This window comes from Heterodontus francisci, chromosome 13 (assembly GCF_036365525.1).
Source record: "Heterodontus francisci isolate sHetFra1 chromosome 13, sHetFra1.hap1, whole genome shotgun sequence".
Classification (NCBI taxonomy): domain Eukaryota; kingdom Metazoa; phylum Chordata; class Chondrichthyes; order Heterodontiformes; family Heterodontidae; genus Heterodontus; species Heterodontus francisci.
Window position 1 is genome coordinate 104,233,942 of NC_090383.1, and position 13,254 is coordinate 104,247,195.

Consider the following 13,254-nt stretch of genomic DNA (forward strand, 5'->3'; position numbering starts at 1 on the left):
AGTACCCTGCTATAACATCTTTAGTAATAGCTTCTAACATTTTCCCTAAGACAGACGTTAAGCTAACTGGTCTGTAGTTTCCTGCTTTCTGTCTCCCTCCCTTTTTGAATATAGGGGTTACATTTGCTATTTTCCAGTCTAGTGGAACCTTCCCTGAATCTAGGGAATTTTGGAAAAATAAAACTAATGCATCAACTATCTCACTAGCCACTTCTTTTAAGACCGTAGGATGAAGTCTATCAGGACCCGGGAACTTGACAGCCCGCAGCTCCAACAATTTGTTCAGTACCACTTCATTGGTGATTGTAATTTTCTTGAGTTTCTCCCTTCCATTTCCTGACTTCTATAGTGAAGACCGATGCAAAATACCTGTTCAATTCATCTGCCATCTCCTTGTTATCCATTATTAATTCCCCAAACTCACTTTCTGTAGGACCAACACTCGCTTTGTTAACACTTTTCTTTTTTAAATATCTATAGAAACTCTTAGTATCTGTCTTTATATTTCTTGCTAGCTTTCTCTCGTACTCTAATTTTACCTTCCTTAACAATCTTTTAGTCAATCTTTGCTGTTTTGTATATTCTGTCCAATCTTCTGACCTGCCACCCATCTTTGCGCAATTATCGGCTTTTTCTTTAAGTTTGATACTATCTTTAATTATTTTAGTTAACCACGGTCTCCCCCATGGAATTTTTCTTTCTCATTGGAATGTATCCTGTGTATTCTGAAATATCCCCCTAAATGTCTGCCACTGCATCTCTATTGAACTAGCCCTTAACCTAATTTGCCAATTTACCTTTAGCTAGCTCTGCTTTCATGCCCTCATAATTGCCCTTATTTAAGTTTAAAATACTGGTCTTGGACCCACTCTTCTCTCCCTCAAACTGAATGTAAAATTCAATCATATTATGAATGCTGCTACCTAGGGGTGTCTTAGCTATGAGGTCATTAATTAATCCTATCTCCCAGTTCCGAAGAAGGGTCACTGACCCGAAACGTTAACCATGTCTAGTATAGCCTGCTCTCTGGTTGGCTCCAGAATGTACTGTTCCAAGAAATTATACCGAAAACATTCTACGTACTCCTCATCTAGGCTACCTCTGCCCATCTGCTTACTTGTTAAGATTTGTTTATCTCACTGTCCCAGTTGAGAAAAGCAATGTCAAATTAAGACTCGGGAAATGCAACATAGAACTTTAGTATAATATCCAAGTCTGTTTATATATTCAGAGTTCAAGGAAGTGGCATCACAGTCAAATTATCAAAACTATTTTTCCTGTTTGTAAAATCATAAAATGAATGTCAAAGCATAAACCGTCTAAAACTACAAACCACAACAATAACAGTAACTAACATTTGTACTCCTACAGATGAATTGGAACTAACCCACAAAGAAATATTATGCTGCATTAAAACAATCTTATTTAACACTTTATCTAATTCTTTATCAGATCCATTTGAATTGATGGTGTAAACAGAATATAGAATGAAAATCCAAGAGATTTGTATCTACGACACCATACTAACCGTAACTTTTCCTTGAGAGCTATCAGTTTAAAGTAGATATAGATCATACCACATAGGTCTTCCTTCGGATATTTCATTTTCAGTTTCTAATTTCTTTTTATTGTTTGATGTTTCATAACCTTACAGTTAAAAATAAATCTGATTTCTTTACTATTTTACCTGAATATGAAGTGTAAACGCGGAACCCGAGTGCTCTCTTTCAGCTGTATATTCCAGATATGTTCATGGATGTTCGAGTAATACCTTTACATTTTACACACTTGTACGGGAATTTTTAAAAAAATATCATTTCCACAGACTTTTTCCCTCTCTTTTGCCTACCCCCTCCTCCTGTTTTCACCCATTTTTGAAATGCCCAATATACACACTCTAAGGTTTCAGGGCAGTACTTCAAAGATAATGTTATATATGTCTCTTGTAAAGATTGAGTCTCCAGAATCTGGTGGTGCTGTAAACAATGTTACTTGTCATTTGAAATAATAGATTATCAACTAAAGTAATGTGGCAGTCCCTTGACTGAACTCTCCTTGGTGCAACACCATTGGCTAACTCCGAAAATTCACTCCATTGATCAGATGCTGGGGTGTTTGCTGCTTTTGGAACAGAAACATCGATTGCACTTTAAACATGGATGAGAAATAGGTTTGAGTTTGTGAGGTGGAGATTGTTTGGCGACACACCCTGTCCCTTCCACCTTGGCTGAAAACATCTGCCAGTCATTGACCCACACCCCACATAGAGAGGCCAAAAGTGGCTGCAAGCAGTTTTTCTTAAGGTAAAATACACTGTAGAACTCCCTCCTTTCCCTGTCCTTCCACCTCCCCATACATCCATCGCTCCCTTTCCCGCCAATTTTTTTTCCCCCCTCAATCATTCCTCTCCCCTCCACTACCTTGCCTGCTCCAGTCCCTCATTCTACCCTCTACTCGCCTCCCTCAAAATAGTGCCACGGGATATTTTGCGTCCACCTGAGAGGCAGATGTGACCTGGGTTTGATGTCTCATCCGAAGGTCTCCTTCAGTATTTGCACAGTGTCAGCCTTGATTTATGTGCATTTGAACCCATGCCTTCTGATTCAGAGGCGAGAGTGCTACCCTCTGAACCACGGCTAGTACTTTAAGTCAAGTTAAGGTGAAAGTACAAGTGAGTTTTATAAACCAAATAATTGTGCAGATATGAGTTCTGTGAATTTTAAGTTCAATTAAGTTAGGTCTCCTTAAGACCACCACAAGAACTGATCAGTCATGGATTTGACTCACCACCACATCATTTTCTTATCAGTAAGATGAGTGTACAGTTCAGAGTTGAATTGCCTCTTAAGCAATTTTTTTTTACTTTGCCCACATGAAGTTAAGTGCTCCTCTTCTGAAGAACAAAAAATGTGAACACCATAATGCTTCTGGTTGCAAACCACGGGAAAAATTTACTTCTTTAAAGAACCTGGTGCAGTATTAAGTGTTAATTTGTGTAGCCACTCGATGGAACCTGGAACTGCTACTGGCTTTTAGTTTTGGTTTTTGCTCCACCAACTGAATGTGCCAGCTATCTTTGTCTCACAAGAAAGAAATAGAAGTGATTTATTTTTATGAAACAAACTGTTAAATGAGAAGATCCTCATTGGAATTAATACCTTTTCTTATTATTATCAAGCCACTACACTGCAAAGAGATCGCAGTCTCTCCATTTTTTAATAATACATGGTCTTTCCCTAAGCAGACATGCATCTAAAGTAACCTTCATTCATGGACTTTCCCAAGGGGGCGATGTCTAAACTGACCCACGTGCTGGGGCTTTCCCCAGAGGCATGTTTTGTGTGTCCTGAGCCTGGTGGCTTATCGGGCAAAAGGATAACTCGTCAGTTGACCTCTTCCTTTTGCCATTTGGTCTTGTCTTTTGGTAGATTGGACAAGGATTGTAATGGGGCTTATCTATGAAGATAGCTCACAAGCTGAAAAAACTTGACTATCAAAAGAGTGTGGATGTGGAGTTAGGGAAGGGCCTATGGTGAGTGTGGAGTTAGAGGTCAAACATTTTTAAAAACGCTACCAGACAATTAAGTGCTTGCATTATAGGGTTTTAAGAAAATTGATGGTTCTTCTCTGGTTGAATAGCTAGATATTCTATTTCGATGTCTGAACTAATGACTCAGAAGACACCATGAATGGTGCTTAAAGTGACAGTTTTCCCATTCCATCTGATATTGTTCTGATTTTGGAAGACCATGCTAGTGGAGATGGACCATTTACTGCCACAAATAGTAAACCATTGTCTAATCTTGTAATGCTCACTATTTACACAATGAGACTGAGCTTTCGGCCCAATCAAGTTAAATTGTACCTTTCTACCTTTGCAGGTACCTTTGCTCAGTACCTGCATATATATTGGGGTAAAATGCTATTCCTCTCTGCATGTTCAGCCTCATCAATTCAAACAGAAAACCAGAGAGAATTGAAACTAAAGAAAAAAGAATGAACTTGCATTTATATAGCAACTTTCTTGACCTTGTGTCCCAAAATGCTTTACAGCCAATGAAGTACTTTTGAAGTGTAGTCACAGTTGTAGCATAGGAAATGGGTTCGTATCCCACGACAGCAGATGGTGAAATATGAATTCAATTAATAAATCTGGATTTAAAAACAAAAGCTAGTCTAATAGTGATCATGAAACCATTATCGATTGTTGTAAAAACCCATCTGGTTCACTAATATCCTTTAGGGAAGGAAATCTGTGTCCTTACCTGGTCTGGCCTACATGTAACTCCAGACCCACAGCAATGTGGTTAACTCTTAAAATGCCCATTGAAATGGCCTAACAAAGCCACTCAGTTCAAGGGCAATTAGAGATGGGCAATTAATGCTGTCCTAGCCAGCAAGGCCCGCATCCTCCAAATGAATAAAAAAAAAGCCAGTTTGTGTACAGTATGGTCCCACAAACAGCAATGAGATTTGAGGAGATAATGGGATAGAAATTCACCAGGCAGAACTGTATTGGCCACCCATTATATACTCGCCACCTGATATTCAGCTCCATTGACTTCAGTGGCTTTGGGCCATTTTTCCTCTCAAAAGGGTAGCAGACGTACTGTAGCTAGCAAAATCATAGCTGAATCTTTGTCTGACCTTTTGTAAAAAAAAAAACAGTTTTCTTTATCTGACCTTAATATGAATAAGTGTCAAATGACTAACTGTGTCAGTCATGTGTGTATTTATCAGTCTTTACACCAGTCATTCATAGATGACACCAATTTATGAAACCCATAAAAGTCTTAATTCTTCTGTGAGTGCCTGTGACTTTGATTAAGATCCATAAGATAGTTTTGCTCATCAGTTTCTGTGGCACAAATGCTGAAACTGCATTATTCTGAGTTTGTCTTCAGAGGTGAGGAGACTGCATCTTCTAGCATTATGGCCAGTTAATGAAGATGCAGCATTTTCCTGAAAATTAAGTGAGGTACTCTGCCTTGTTTTGGTGTGTTAATTAAATAATAGTGTTTGCAAGGAGAGGACAGTTTTTTATATTTACCTGGCTGGCACAAATGAAGTAAATAAGATGCTCAGTTGTGTCGGTAAAGGTACTCTTGTTGCATTGTTTTAATTGGAGATGGAGAGCCACTGTGCATGTGGATGCATGTTTTAATAGCCAGATATGCTATACATCCACAGTAGTTTCTGAGAGCCTTTGGAAGGTAGCCAGAAGACCAAATGTGCATGACAAATAATCCAAATGTGCATGCATCAATTGTTTACCCTGGAATGGGAACTCAGTTAACAGGACAGTTGTGGCTCACATTATAATGTTATAGCATGCACTGGATTCTAGTTGTGAGTATGAGCGCTGAGGGAGAGAGAAGGTGTGAAGGTGAGCAAGAGCATGGGTGAAAAAAGAGCACAAATGGCTTGGTCAATGTAAGAGAGGAGGTGGGAGGTGTGGGTGTGTGTCGTTGGTGGATGGGCAGGTGGGCATTTGTGTGTGTGTGTGTGTGTGTGTGTATTGTTACGACCGAGGTGGGAGGAGTGCACTGTTTATTCTAGTTCCACTTCTCCATGGGTGACAACATATATTTAAATTTCTTCCCACTTACCGATACAGTCAATCATAGACTCTATTTTTATCCCAGAATAAAACACCAGGTTTCTTTCATAAACAACAAAATTATCTGTCTGTTATAAAACAAGTCTTAACCAGTAGTGAAGTAAAGCATAAACACACAGATTGAAATATTAAAGTTCCCTTTTTACCTTAGCCCCTCGCACACGCGCACGCACACGCACACACACACACGCATACATACACCAGTTAACCAGAAAAATAAAGGGATTTTTGTTTTTTGAGCTCTATTACAAAAAAACACTTGGACTGAATACTTGCTCATTCCTGAAGGAACAGTGGATGAGATATGTTGTGTTCCAAAACTGGCATGCAGTCTATTCTCCGAGTACACGTAAATGGGTCACCGGGATCTTTTAGAACAGTTCTTTTCAGGCGGCGTTGAGAATTAATTTAGCAGGTTTTTCTTCAAAGACAGGAGACGAGATGAGTTGATACAGTGGACCTCTCAGGGTCTTTTAGAGAGGTGCTGGAAAGCTGAGCTGGGTTATGGTCGTCTCTCCTTCCTTGGGAATTCTCTTCTTTTGACCTCCATCAATCTTGGCCTGTCATTTCTTTGTAAATAACTTCTCCAGGTGTCCAAAGTTCTCTGTTGTTTATTGAACTGGAAGTCAGGTGGTTTCCCGGAAAGGCTTGTGGTTGCTGGAGGTCGGGTGGTTTCCCGGAAAGGCTTGTTTTCCTCATAAGGCCTCTCAGTGCCCCTTTTAAAAAAGATTTCCAGGGACTGCTTTTCAAAGTCAAGTGGTCTTTACATGACCCCCTTTGAAAACCCCAAAGTTTCACATTTCTACAATCTTTCAAAAATAAGTCCTCAAAAAATATATTTAACGAAACAGAGGCACTTTTGTAACAGTGAGTTTGTGTACACAAGACCATGTGAAATAGAAAGATAAAACACCAGAATAAGAAAAGTTGCTTGAACAAAAGGCAAGAAGCAAGAAACACAAAGATATGAGAAAGAAACAACAAGAGATTGTTACAGGAAGAGAGCGTGACCGTTTGTATTTTTTTTCTGGATGCATCAGCACATGAGATGAACTGTATTATAACAGATTGGTATAGCACTCCTGTCATTATAGCAACAACATGCCCTCTGATTCATTGTGAGCAATGCCGCAGGAGATTGGCTAGATCAGGAATCTTTTTATTTGCTCTCAAGTTTTGGACAATGCTGGCAAGGCTACCATTATTTCTACCAATCCCTACTTTCTCTGACACTCTTCTGTGTGGGATGTTAATCCAGCATCGTCAGCATATTCGTCAGGGGAGTTCCCTGATGAGGACCTTTCGTATTCATCGGCAGGATTGCGTCTGCCTGCAATGAATTTGGCCTAACCATCAGCCTCAAGAAAAGGAACATCGTGGTACAGGACGTCAGAAATGCTCCATCCATCAATATCTGCGACCACGCTCTGGAAGTGGTTCAAGAGTTCACCTACCTAGGCTCAATTATCACCAGTAACCTGTCTCTAGATGCAGAAATCAACAAGTGAATGGGAAAGGCTTCCACTGCTGTGTCCAGACTGGCCAAGAGAGTGTGGGAAAATGGCGCACTGATATGGAACATAAAAGTCCGAGTGTATCAAGCCTGTGTCCTCAGTACCTTGCTCTACGGCAGCGAGGCCTGGACAACGTATGTCAGCCAAGAGCGAGGTCTCAATTCATTCCATCTTCGCTGTCTCCGGAGAATCCTTGGCATCAGGTGGCAGGACCGTATCTCCAACGCAGAAGTCCTCGAGGCGGCCAACACCCCCAGCATATACACCCTACTGAGTCAGCGGCACTTGAGATGGCTTGGCCATGTGTGCCGCATGGAAGATGGCAGGATCCCCAAGGACACATTGTACAGCGAGCCCGTCACTGGTATCAGACCCACCGGCCGTCCATGTCTCCTCTTTAAAGATGTCTGCAAACGTGATGCGGTCCTGTGACATTGATCACAAGTCATGGGAGTCAGTTGCCAGTGATCACCAGAGCTGGCGGACAGCCATAAAGGTGAGGCTAAAGAGTGGCGAGTCGAAGAGACTTAGCTGTTGGCAGGAAAAAAGACAGAAGCGCAAGGGGAGAGCCAACTGTGTAACAGCTCCGACAACCAATTTTATCTGCAGCACCCGTGGAAGAGTCTGTCTCTCTAGAATTGGCCTTTATAGCCACTCCAGGCGCTGCTTCACAAACCACTGACCATCTCCAGGCGCTTACCCATTGTCTCTCAGGACAAGGAGGCCAAAGAGAGGGAAGAGACTTTCTCTGAGTCGGCAGTTCTTTTAGTAATAGTGCTCCCATGGTATTAGGGAATTCCAGACCCAGAGATAATGAAGAACTGATGGTATGTGTCCAAATTCAGGATGGTGTATGACTTGGAGTGATGGTGTTCTGATGATCTTGCTGCTTTTGACCTCTTTGGAGGCTAAGAGATGTTGTCAAAGTAAATTCAGTGTGTTGCTGCATTGCATCCTGTTAGTACATACTGTAGCCACAGTGCACCATGGTGGAAGGGTGGATAATGAGTCCAACAGCAAGGCAACTGACCTGTTCTAACTTTTTATCAATGTATGGCAACGGCAACAAAGAACACCCGAAGGCACTTTGCAATGGCATAGGAAAAAAACTGGATGCTGAGTCAGCGAAGGAGATATTGGGAGCGATGACCGTAAAGCTTTGCTACAGATTGTGTTTTAAGGAGAGTCTTAAAGGAGGAGAGGGAGGTACAGGTGATGAGGTTTAATGAGGGAACTCGATAATGTATGATGATACCAGTCAATTGGAACAGGACATTAATAGGCTAGCAGAATGGGCAGCCAAGTGATAGATGGAATTTAATACAAAGAAACGTGAGGTGACACATTTGTCAAAAAGGACAGGGAGAGGCAGTATAGACTAAAATGGTACAGTTCTAACAAGTGTACAGGGCAGAAGACCCAGGGAGTTCATGTGTATAGATCTTTGAAGGTGGCAGGACATACTGAGAGAATAGTTAGGGAATATATGGGATCTTGGTCTTCATAAATAGAGTGGTATTGAGTACAAAAGCAGGGAAGTTGTTCTGACCTTTATTAAGCTCTGGTTAGGGCACAACTAAAGTATTGCATCCATTTATGGTCACCATTCTTTAGGAAGGATGTGATGAGGGTCCTTGAGACAGTACAGAGGAGATTTACCAGAATGTTTCCAGGGATGAAAGATTTTAGTTACAAGGTTAGATTGGAGAAGCTGAGGTTGTTCTCGTTGAAGCGAAGGAGATTAAGGGGAGATTTGACAAGAGGTGTGCCGGATTATGACAGGTTTTGATAAGGTAGACAAAGAAAAGCTGTTAGCATTTGCTGATGGTCTTGGGCAAGAGATGCAGGGGCAGATGTGAGGAAGAACTTTTTTATGCAGTGAGTGGTAATCACTTGGAACTTGCTGCCTACATGTGTGGTGGAAGCGGAGATGACGAAAGCTTTCAAAAGGAAATTAGATAGATACTTGAGTGAAATAAACTTACAGGTCTATGGGGATAGAATGGGGAAATGGGATTGATTAGATTCTCTACAGAGAGCTGGCATGGACTCGATGGGCCAAATGGTCTCCTTCTGTGCCATTGTAACTCTATGACTCGATGTGGGGCCTTAAGCAGCTGAAGGCATGAAAGGCAGAGTCAGAGTTTTTGGGGGCATTGCCTTTAATGCTGGATGAGTTTACTGAGATGGGGAGGCGGGTGGATTTCAAGCAATGGAGGTATTTAAACACGAGGAAAAGAATTTCAATTTTGAGACATTGAGGAATCAGAAGCCATTGTAGCACAACAGGGCTGATGGGTGAGCAGGATAGAATCAGGGCAGTTTTCAATCTGAGGTTTATGATGGGTGGAGGTTAGGAGGTCACAGAGTGGTATTTTGGAATATTTGTTTGTGTGGAAACTGATTGTGTCTACTGTTCATTTCACCAAGGGACACTTTAAACTGGTGCAATCTTTGACAAAATTGTTTTAATGTGTTGTGACAAAAATTATCTGTTCCCTCTCTCAGTATCTTTCTCTTTAGGAGCCAACTTACAATGCTCAGCGAATCGAAACTAGCAAGTACTATACCATCCCCATAGTATATTCCCGTTCACTTGGTTTTGTACTTTGCAACAGCAATCTGTGAAGCTATTTCATGCTGCAGCAATCTGTGAAGCTATTTCATGCTGCAGCAATCTGTGAAGCTATTTCATGCTGCAACATCTTAACTGCTTCCTCAACTAAATACACTATCATATCAGCACCCCGTGACTAGGGCAGCTGGAGCAGTTGAATAGACTTAGAGGAAGTCAAAAGAGTTGCTAACAAAAATTCCACTGTTCCATACTTGTCTGTTAAGCTGTTTTTAATGCTTATTTCACTGCAGATAAAATATCTTTCCTCAGTTAATTGTCGCTTAAGATGGCCTGCAGAGTGTGTTGCATCTATGTAATAGTGTTACGTTTTCAGTGCTTTTGGAGGATTTGTTACCATTTCCTATGGGACTTGTGGATCTTTCAGATTTGCAGAATTAATTCACTATGACAGTGTGTAACCATACAAATACATAATAAGCAAATATATATGTATGGAAATGATTGCCATATAAAATCTGCTTTATAAAGCTTACTTTGTTGAGCCTTGTTGTGGGACTTTATGGTATACCAACATATTTTTCAGAGAAAGTAATAGAGAAATTGCTGTGTTATCATTTTTTATGTTGCATTTTGGCATTTCCTTTCAATTTGATACAGTTGATGTATAATTCTAAAATGATAGTCCCCTTTGCATGGGATTTTACCAGTCTTTGTCACCACCAGTGAGGGGGTTTCCCCCCATAATTATTAACAGATTTGCGGATTCAACATCAGTCCATTGATTCCTCACATCAGCTGAAGGCAGTTAGACTGGTCTTGTAAAGTTTCTGCCTGGTGTCAGCTCATGAAAGGGTAAAACACTGCCTCTAATTATAGCGAAGTGCTAGTATCTTTGCATCTGTCTCTAGTTTAACCACCACAGCCTTCATTACAAGTTGTAAACTGTGACTGTTCAGGAAGTCGAGAAATGATTCAAGCTTATTGGCTAACCGTTTTTGGGTTGGCTGTGCATAATCGGCAGATTATCAAAGGACAGAATACATTTCTTGTCTTATTTACGTTGCCCTGCTAGCCAGCATCAGACAGGTTTTGAAAATGGACTCTTAATGCTTGCAGACTTTTTCTAAGGCAAGTCTTTGCTCTCTCTCTCACTCAGGAAATCCCACTGTCAGAAATCCTGCAGTTGGATCCACCTCGGGATTTTACAAATCTGGCTCAAGGCAGCAACCCTCACTGTTTCGAGATCATAACTGACACCATGGTGTATTATGTTGGAGAGAATCTTGGAGGCAACTACCAGAATCATGCCCTGGCTGCCACAGGAGTAGGTTTAGATGTTGCTCAAAGCTGGGAGAAGGCCATTCGACAGGCCCTGATGCCAGTCACTCCACAAGCCAGCGTCTGCACCACTGCAGGACAAGGCAAAGAGCACAGTAAGTAATTCTTGTTCTGTTAACCCTGTCAAGGCATTGAAGGCCATAAGTATCATTTGAGATGGAGGATCACACAGTTCTGGTGCCAGGCTTCAGTTTTAGTGATGAATTAGCTGAGTGTATTACAGTATGTAGTTAATTTTTTTGGTGATATCCAAATATGATTTTGTTACTTATGCTCTTTGGGGTTGGGGTGTTGTATTTTGTGGTGATTGGTATGTGAACACAGTGATATTTGAGAAAAATTTGGCATGTAGCTTTTTAAAATTACTGGTCAATTTCATTTATTGAAATGATTATTTTTGAGTTAGACTTTTATCGTCTTTCAATTTAAACTTGTTTTAGTGAGTCACTAATAAATGGTAATGTTTCCTGAATTCTGGAATGTTGTGATGTCCTCTTTTTTGCTTACTGCTGGCTCAGCCAAGTTTAACATTATTTTGTAAATGCTTGGACCAATTTTCAAAGAAACTCTAGTTGTAAACTCATCATCGTTAGCACTTCTTAAATTTACCTATTTTCTTCTCTTCCCATTCACCCCACTGCCCTCGCACCCCCACCTCCCACCCCTGAATTTTCTCTTTGTTAGCCATGGCTCAGTGGTGGCACTCTTGTTTCTTTCGAGGTTGTGGGTTCAAATCCCACTACAGGAATTGAACACGTAATCTAGGCTGACACTTGAGAGGAATACTGAGAGAGTGCTATATTGTTTTTGAGATGAGATGTTGAACTGAGGCCTTGTCTGCCCTCTCAGGTGAACATAAAATGATACCATTAGAAGATGAGCAAGGGAGTTCTCCTGATGTCTTGGTCAATGATTATCCCTCAATCAACCTCAACAAAAACAAATTAATTGGTATTCATCTCAGAGTTTGTGGGATCTTGCTGTGTATTGGCTACTGTATACACATACAAACATGAGTGACCTCAACTGTATAAGTAATTCATTTGCTTTGAAGTGCTTTGGACACCCTCAGGGTGTGAAAGGTGCTATATGAATGCAAATTCGTTCTTTTTTCTCTCCTAATATGTTGATATTTGCTGTAAAACCATTCCATGGCTGTCTTTGGCCCCCCCTTTAACATCTGATTCAATTGGCCATTTTTCACATGGTATTGAGTGTTAATCGGGCTGTTCAGTGGTGGGACAAGGGGAGAAAAGAGGGAAGGACACCTTAATCTGCCCTCACCCACTGTCCACACAAAGGAGTATCTCCAGGTGGATCAGCAGTAGGAACACTGGCTGATCTCTCCCATCCTTCGCCTAAGGGTAGTAAGGTAAGTTATTGGACTACAACCACCCTCAAATCTGACACACTACTCTTATCTTTCCCTCCTCCAATCTTACATCACAAAGAAAGTCCTAATTGTTATTGCACCATCTGGTTTACACTTGCATGATAACTGAATTCAAAATTTGTTATGTAAGGAGTAGGCTCAGTCAGTGTACAACATTACTGAAAATCAAACAATTGCAAATCTCTGATAAAGGGTTAGGCAAGGTTCATCAAAAGTATACTTCATGTTGGAGAACTCTGATCTTCTGAACTGTATTTAATTGAAACTGCTTCAGAATCTTATTGCGTTACTTACAAACTAGTTAACCTGCTGTACTGTATACCTGCATTCTGTATTCAGCAGATTTTAGAGTAGTATTAATTATGGAACAATCTCTGCCTGTATAATTCATAATCCTAGCTGGAGACATCTATTAAAGGACGAGTGATAGTGGAAATTCAAAGGGCTTATTAGAAAATGTAAACATTATTTCTCTATTTTTGCCAGCTGTGGCTTAGTTGGTAGCACTCTTGCCTTTGAGTCGGAAGGTTGTGGGGTCAAGTCCCACTTCAGAAACTTGAGCAAAAAAAATCCAGGCTGATATTCCAGTGCAGTACAGGGGGAGTGCTACACTGTTGGAGGTGTTGTCTTTCGGATAAGACTTTAAATCTGGTGCAAGCCAGATGTGTCCCCACAGAGAGGGATACTTGACAACTGGTAATGCCAGGCCAATCCTGCAACTGAATATAGAGAGGGATAGGTAGCAGCCCGTGAGCATATCTGCAACCTGTCCACTTGGCCAAGTTAGATCCCTGGCTTTACAGGAGACAGA

The 13,254-nt window shown here is 40.9% G+C and overlaps 1 protein-coding gene across 1 annotated transcript in view; it reads left to right on the top strand.

Annotated features, from left to right (window-relative positions):
- The window catches only part of prkd3 (protein kinase D3), a 351,854-nt gene that overhangs the window by 301,421 nt on the left and 37,179 nt on the right, over nt 1-13,254 (top strand). The window contains exon 12 of the mRNA XM_068045311.1: nt 10,869-11,145. Coding sequence (XP_067901412.1) covers nt 10,869-11,145 — 277 coding nt within the window. The remainder of the gene's footprint in view (nt 1-10,868; nt 11,146-13,254) is intronic.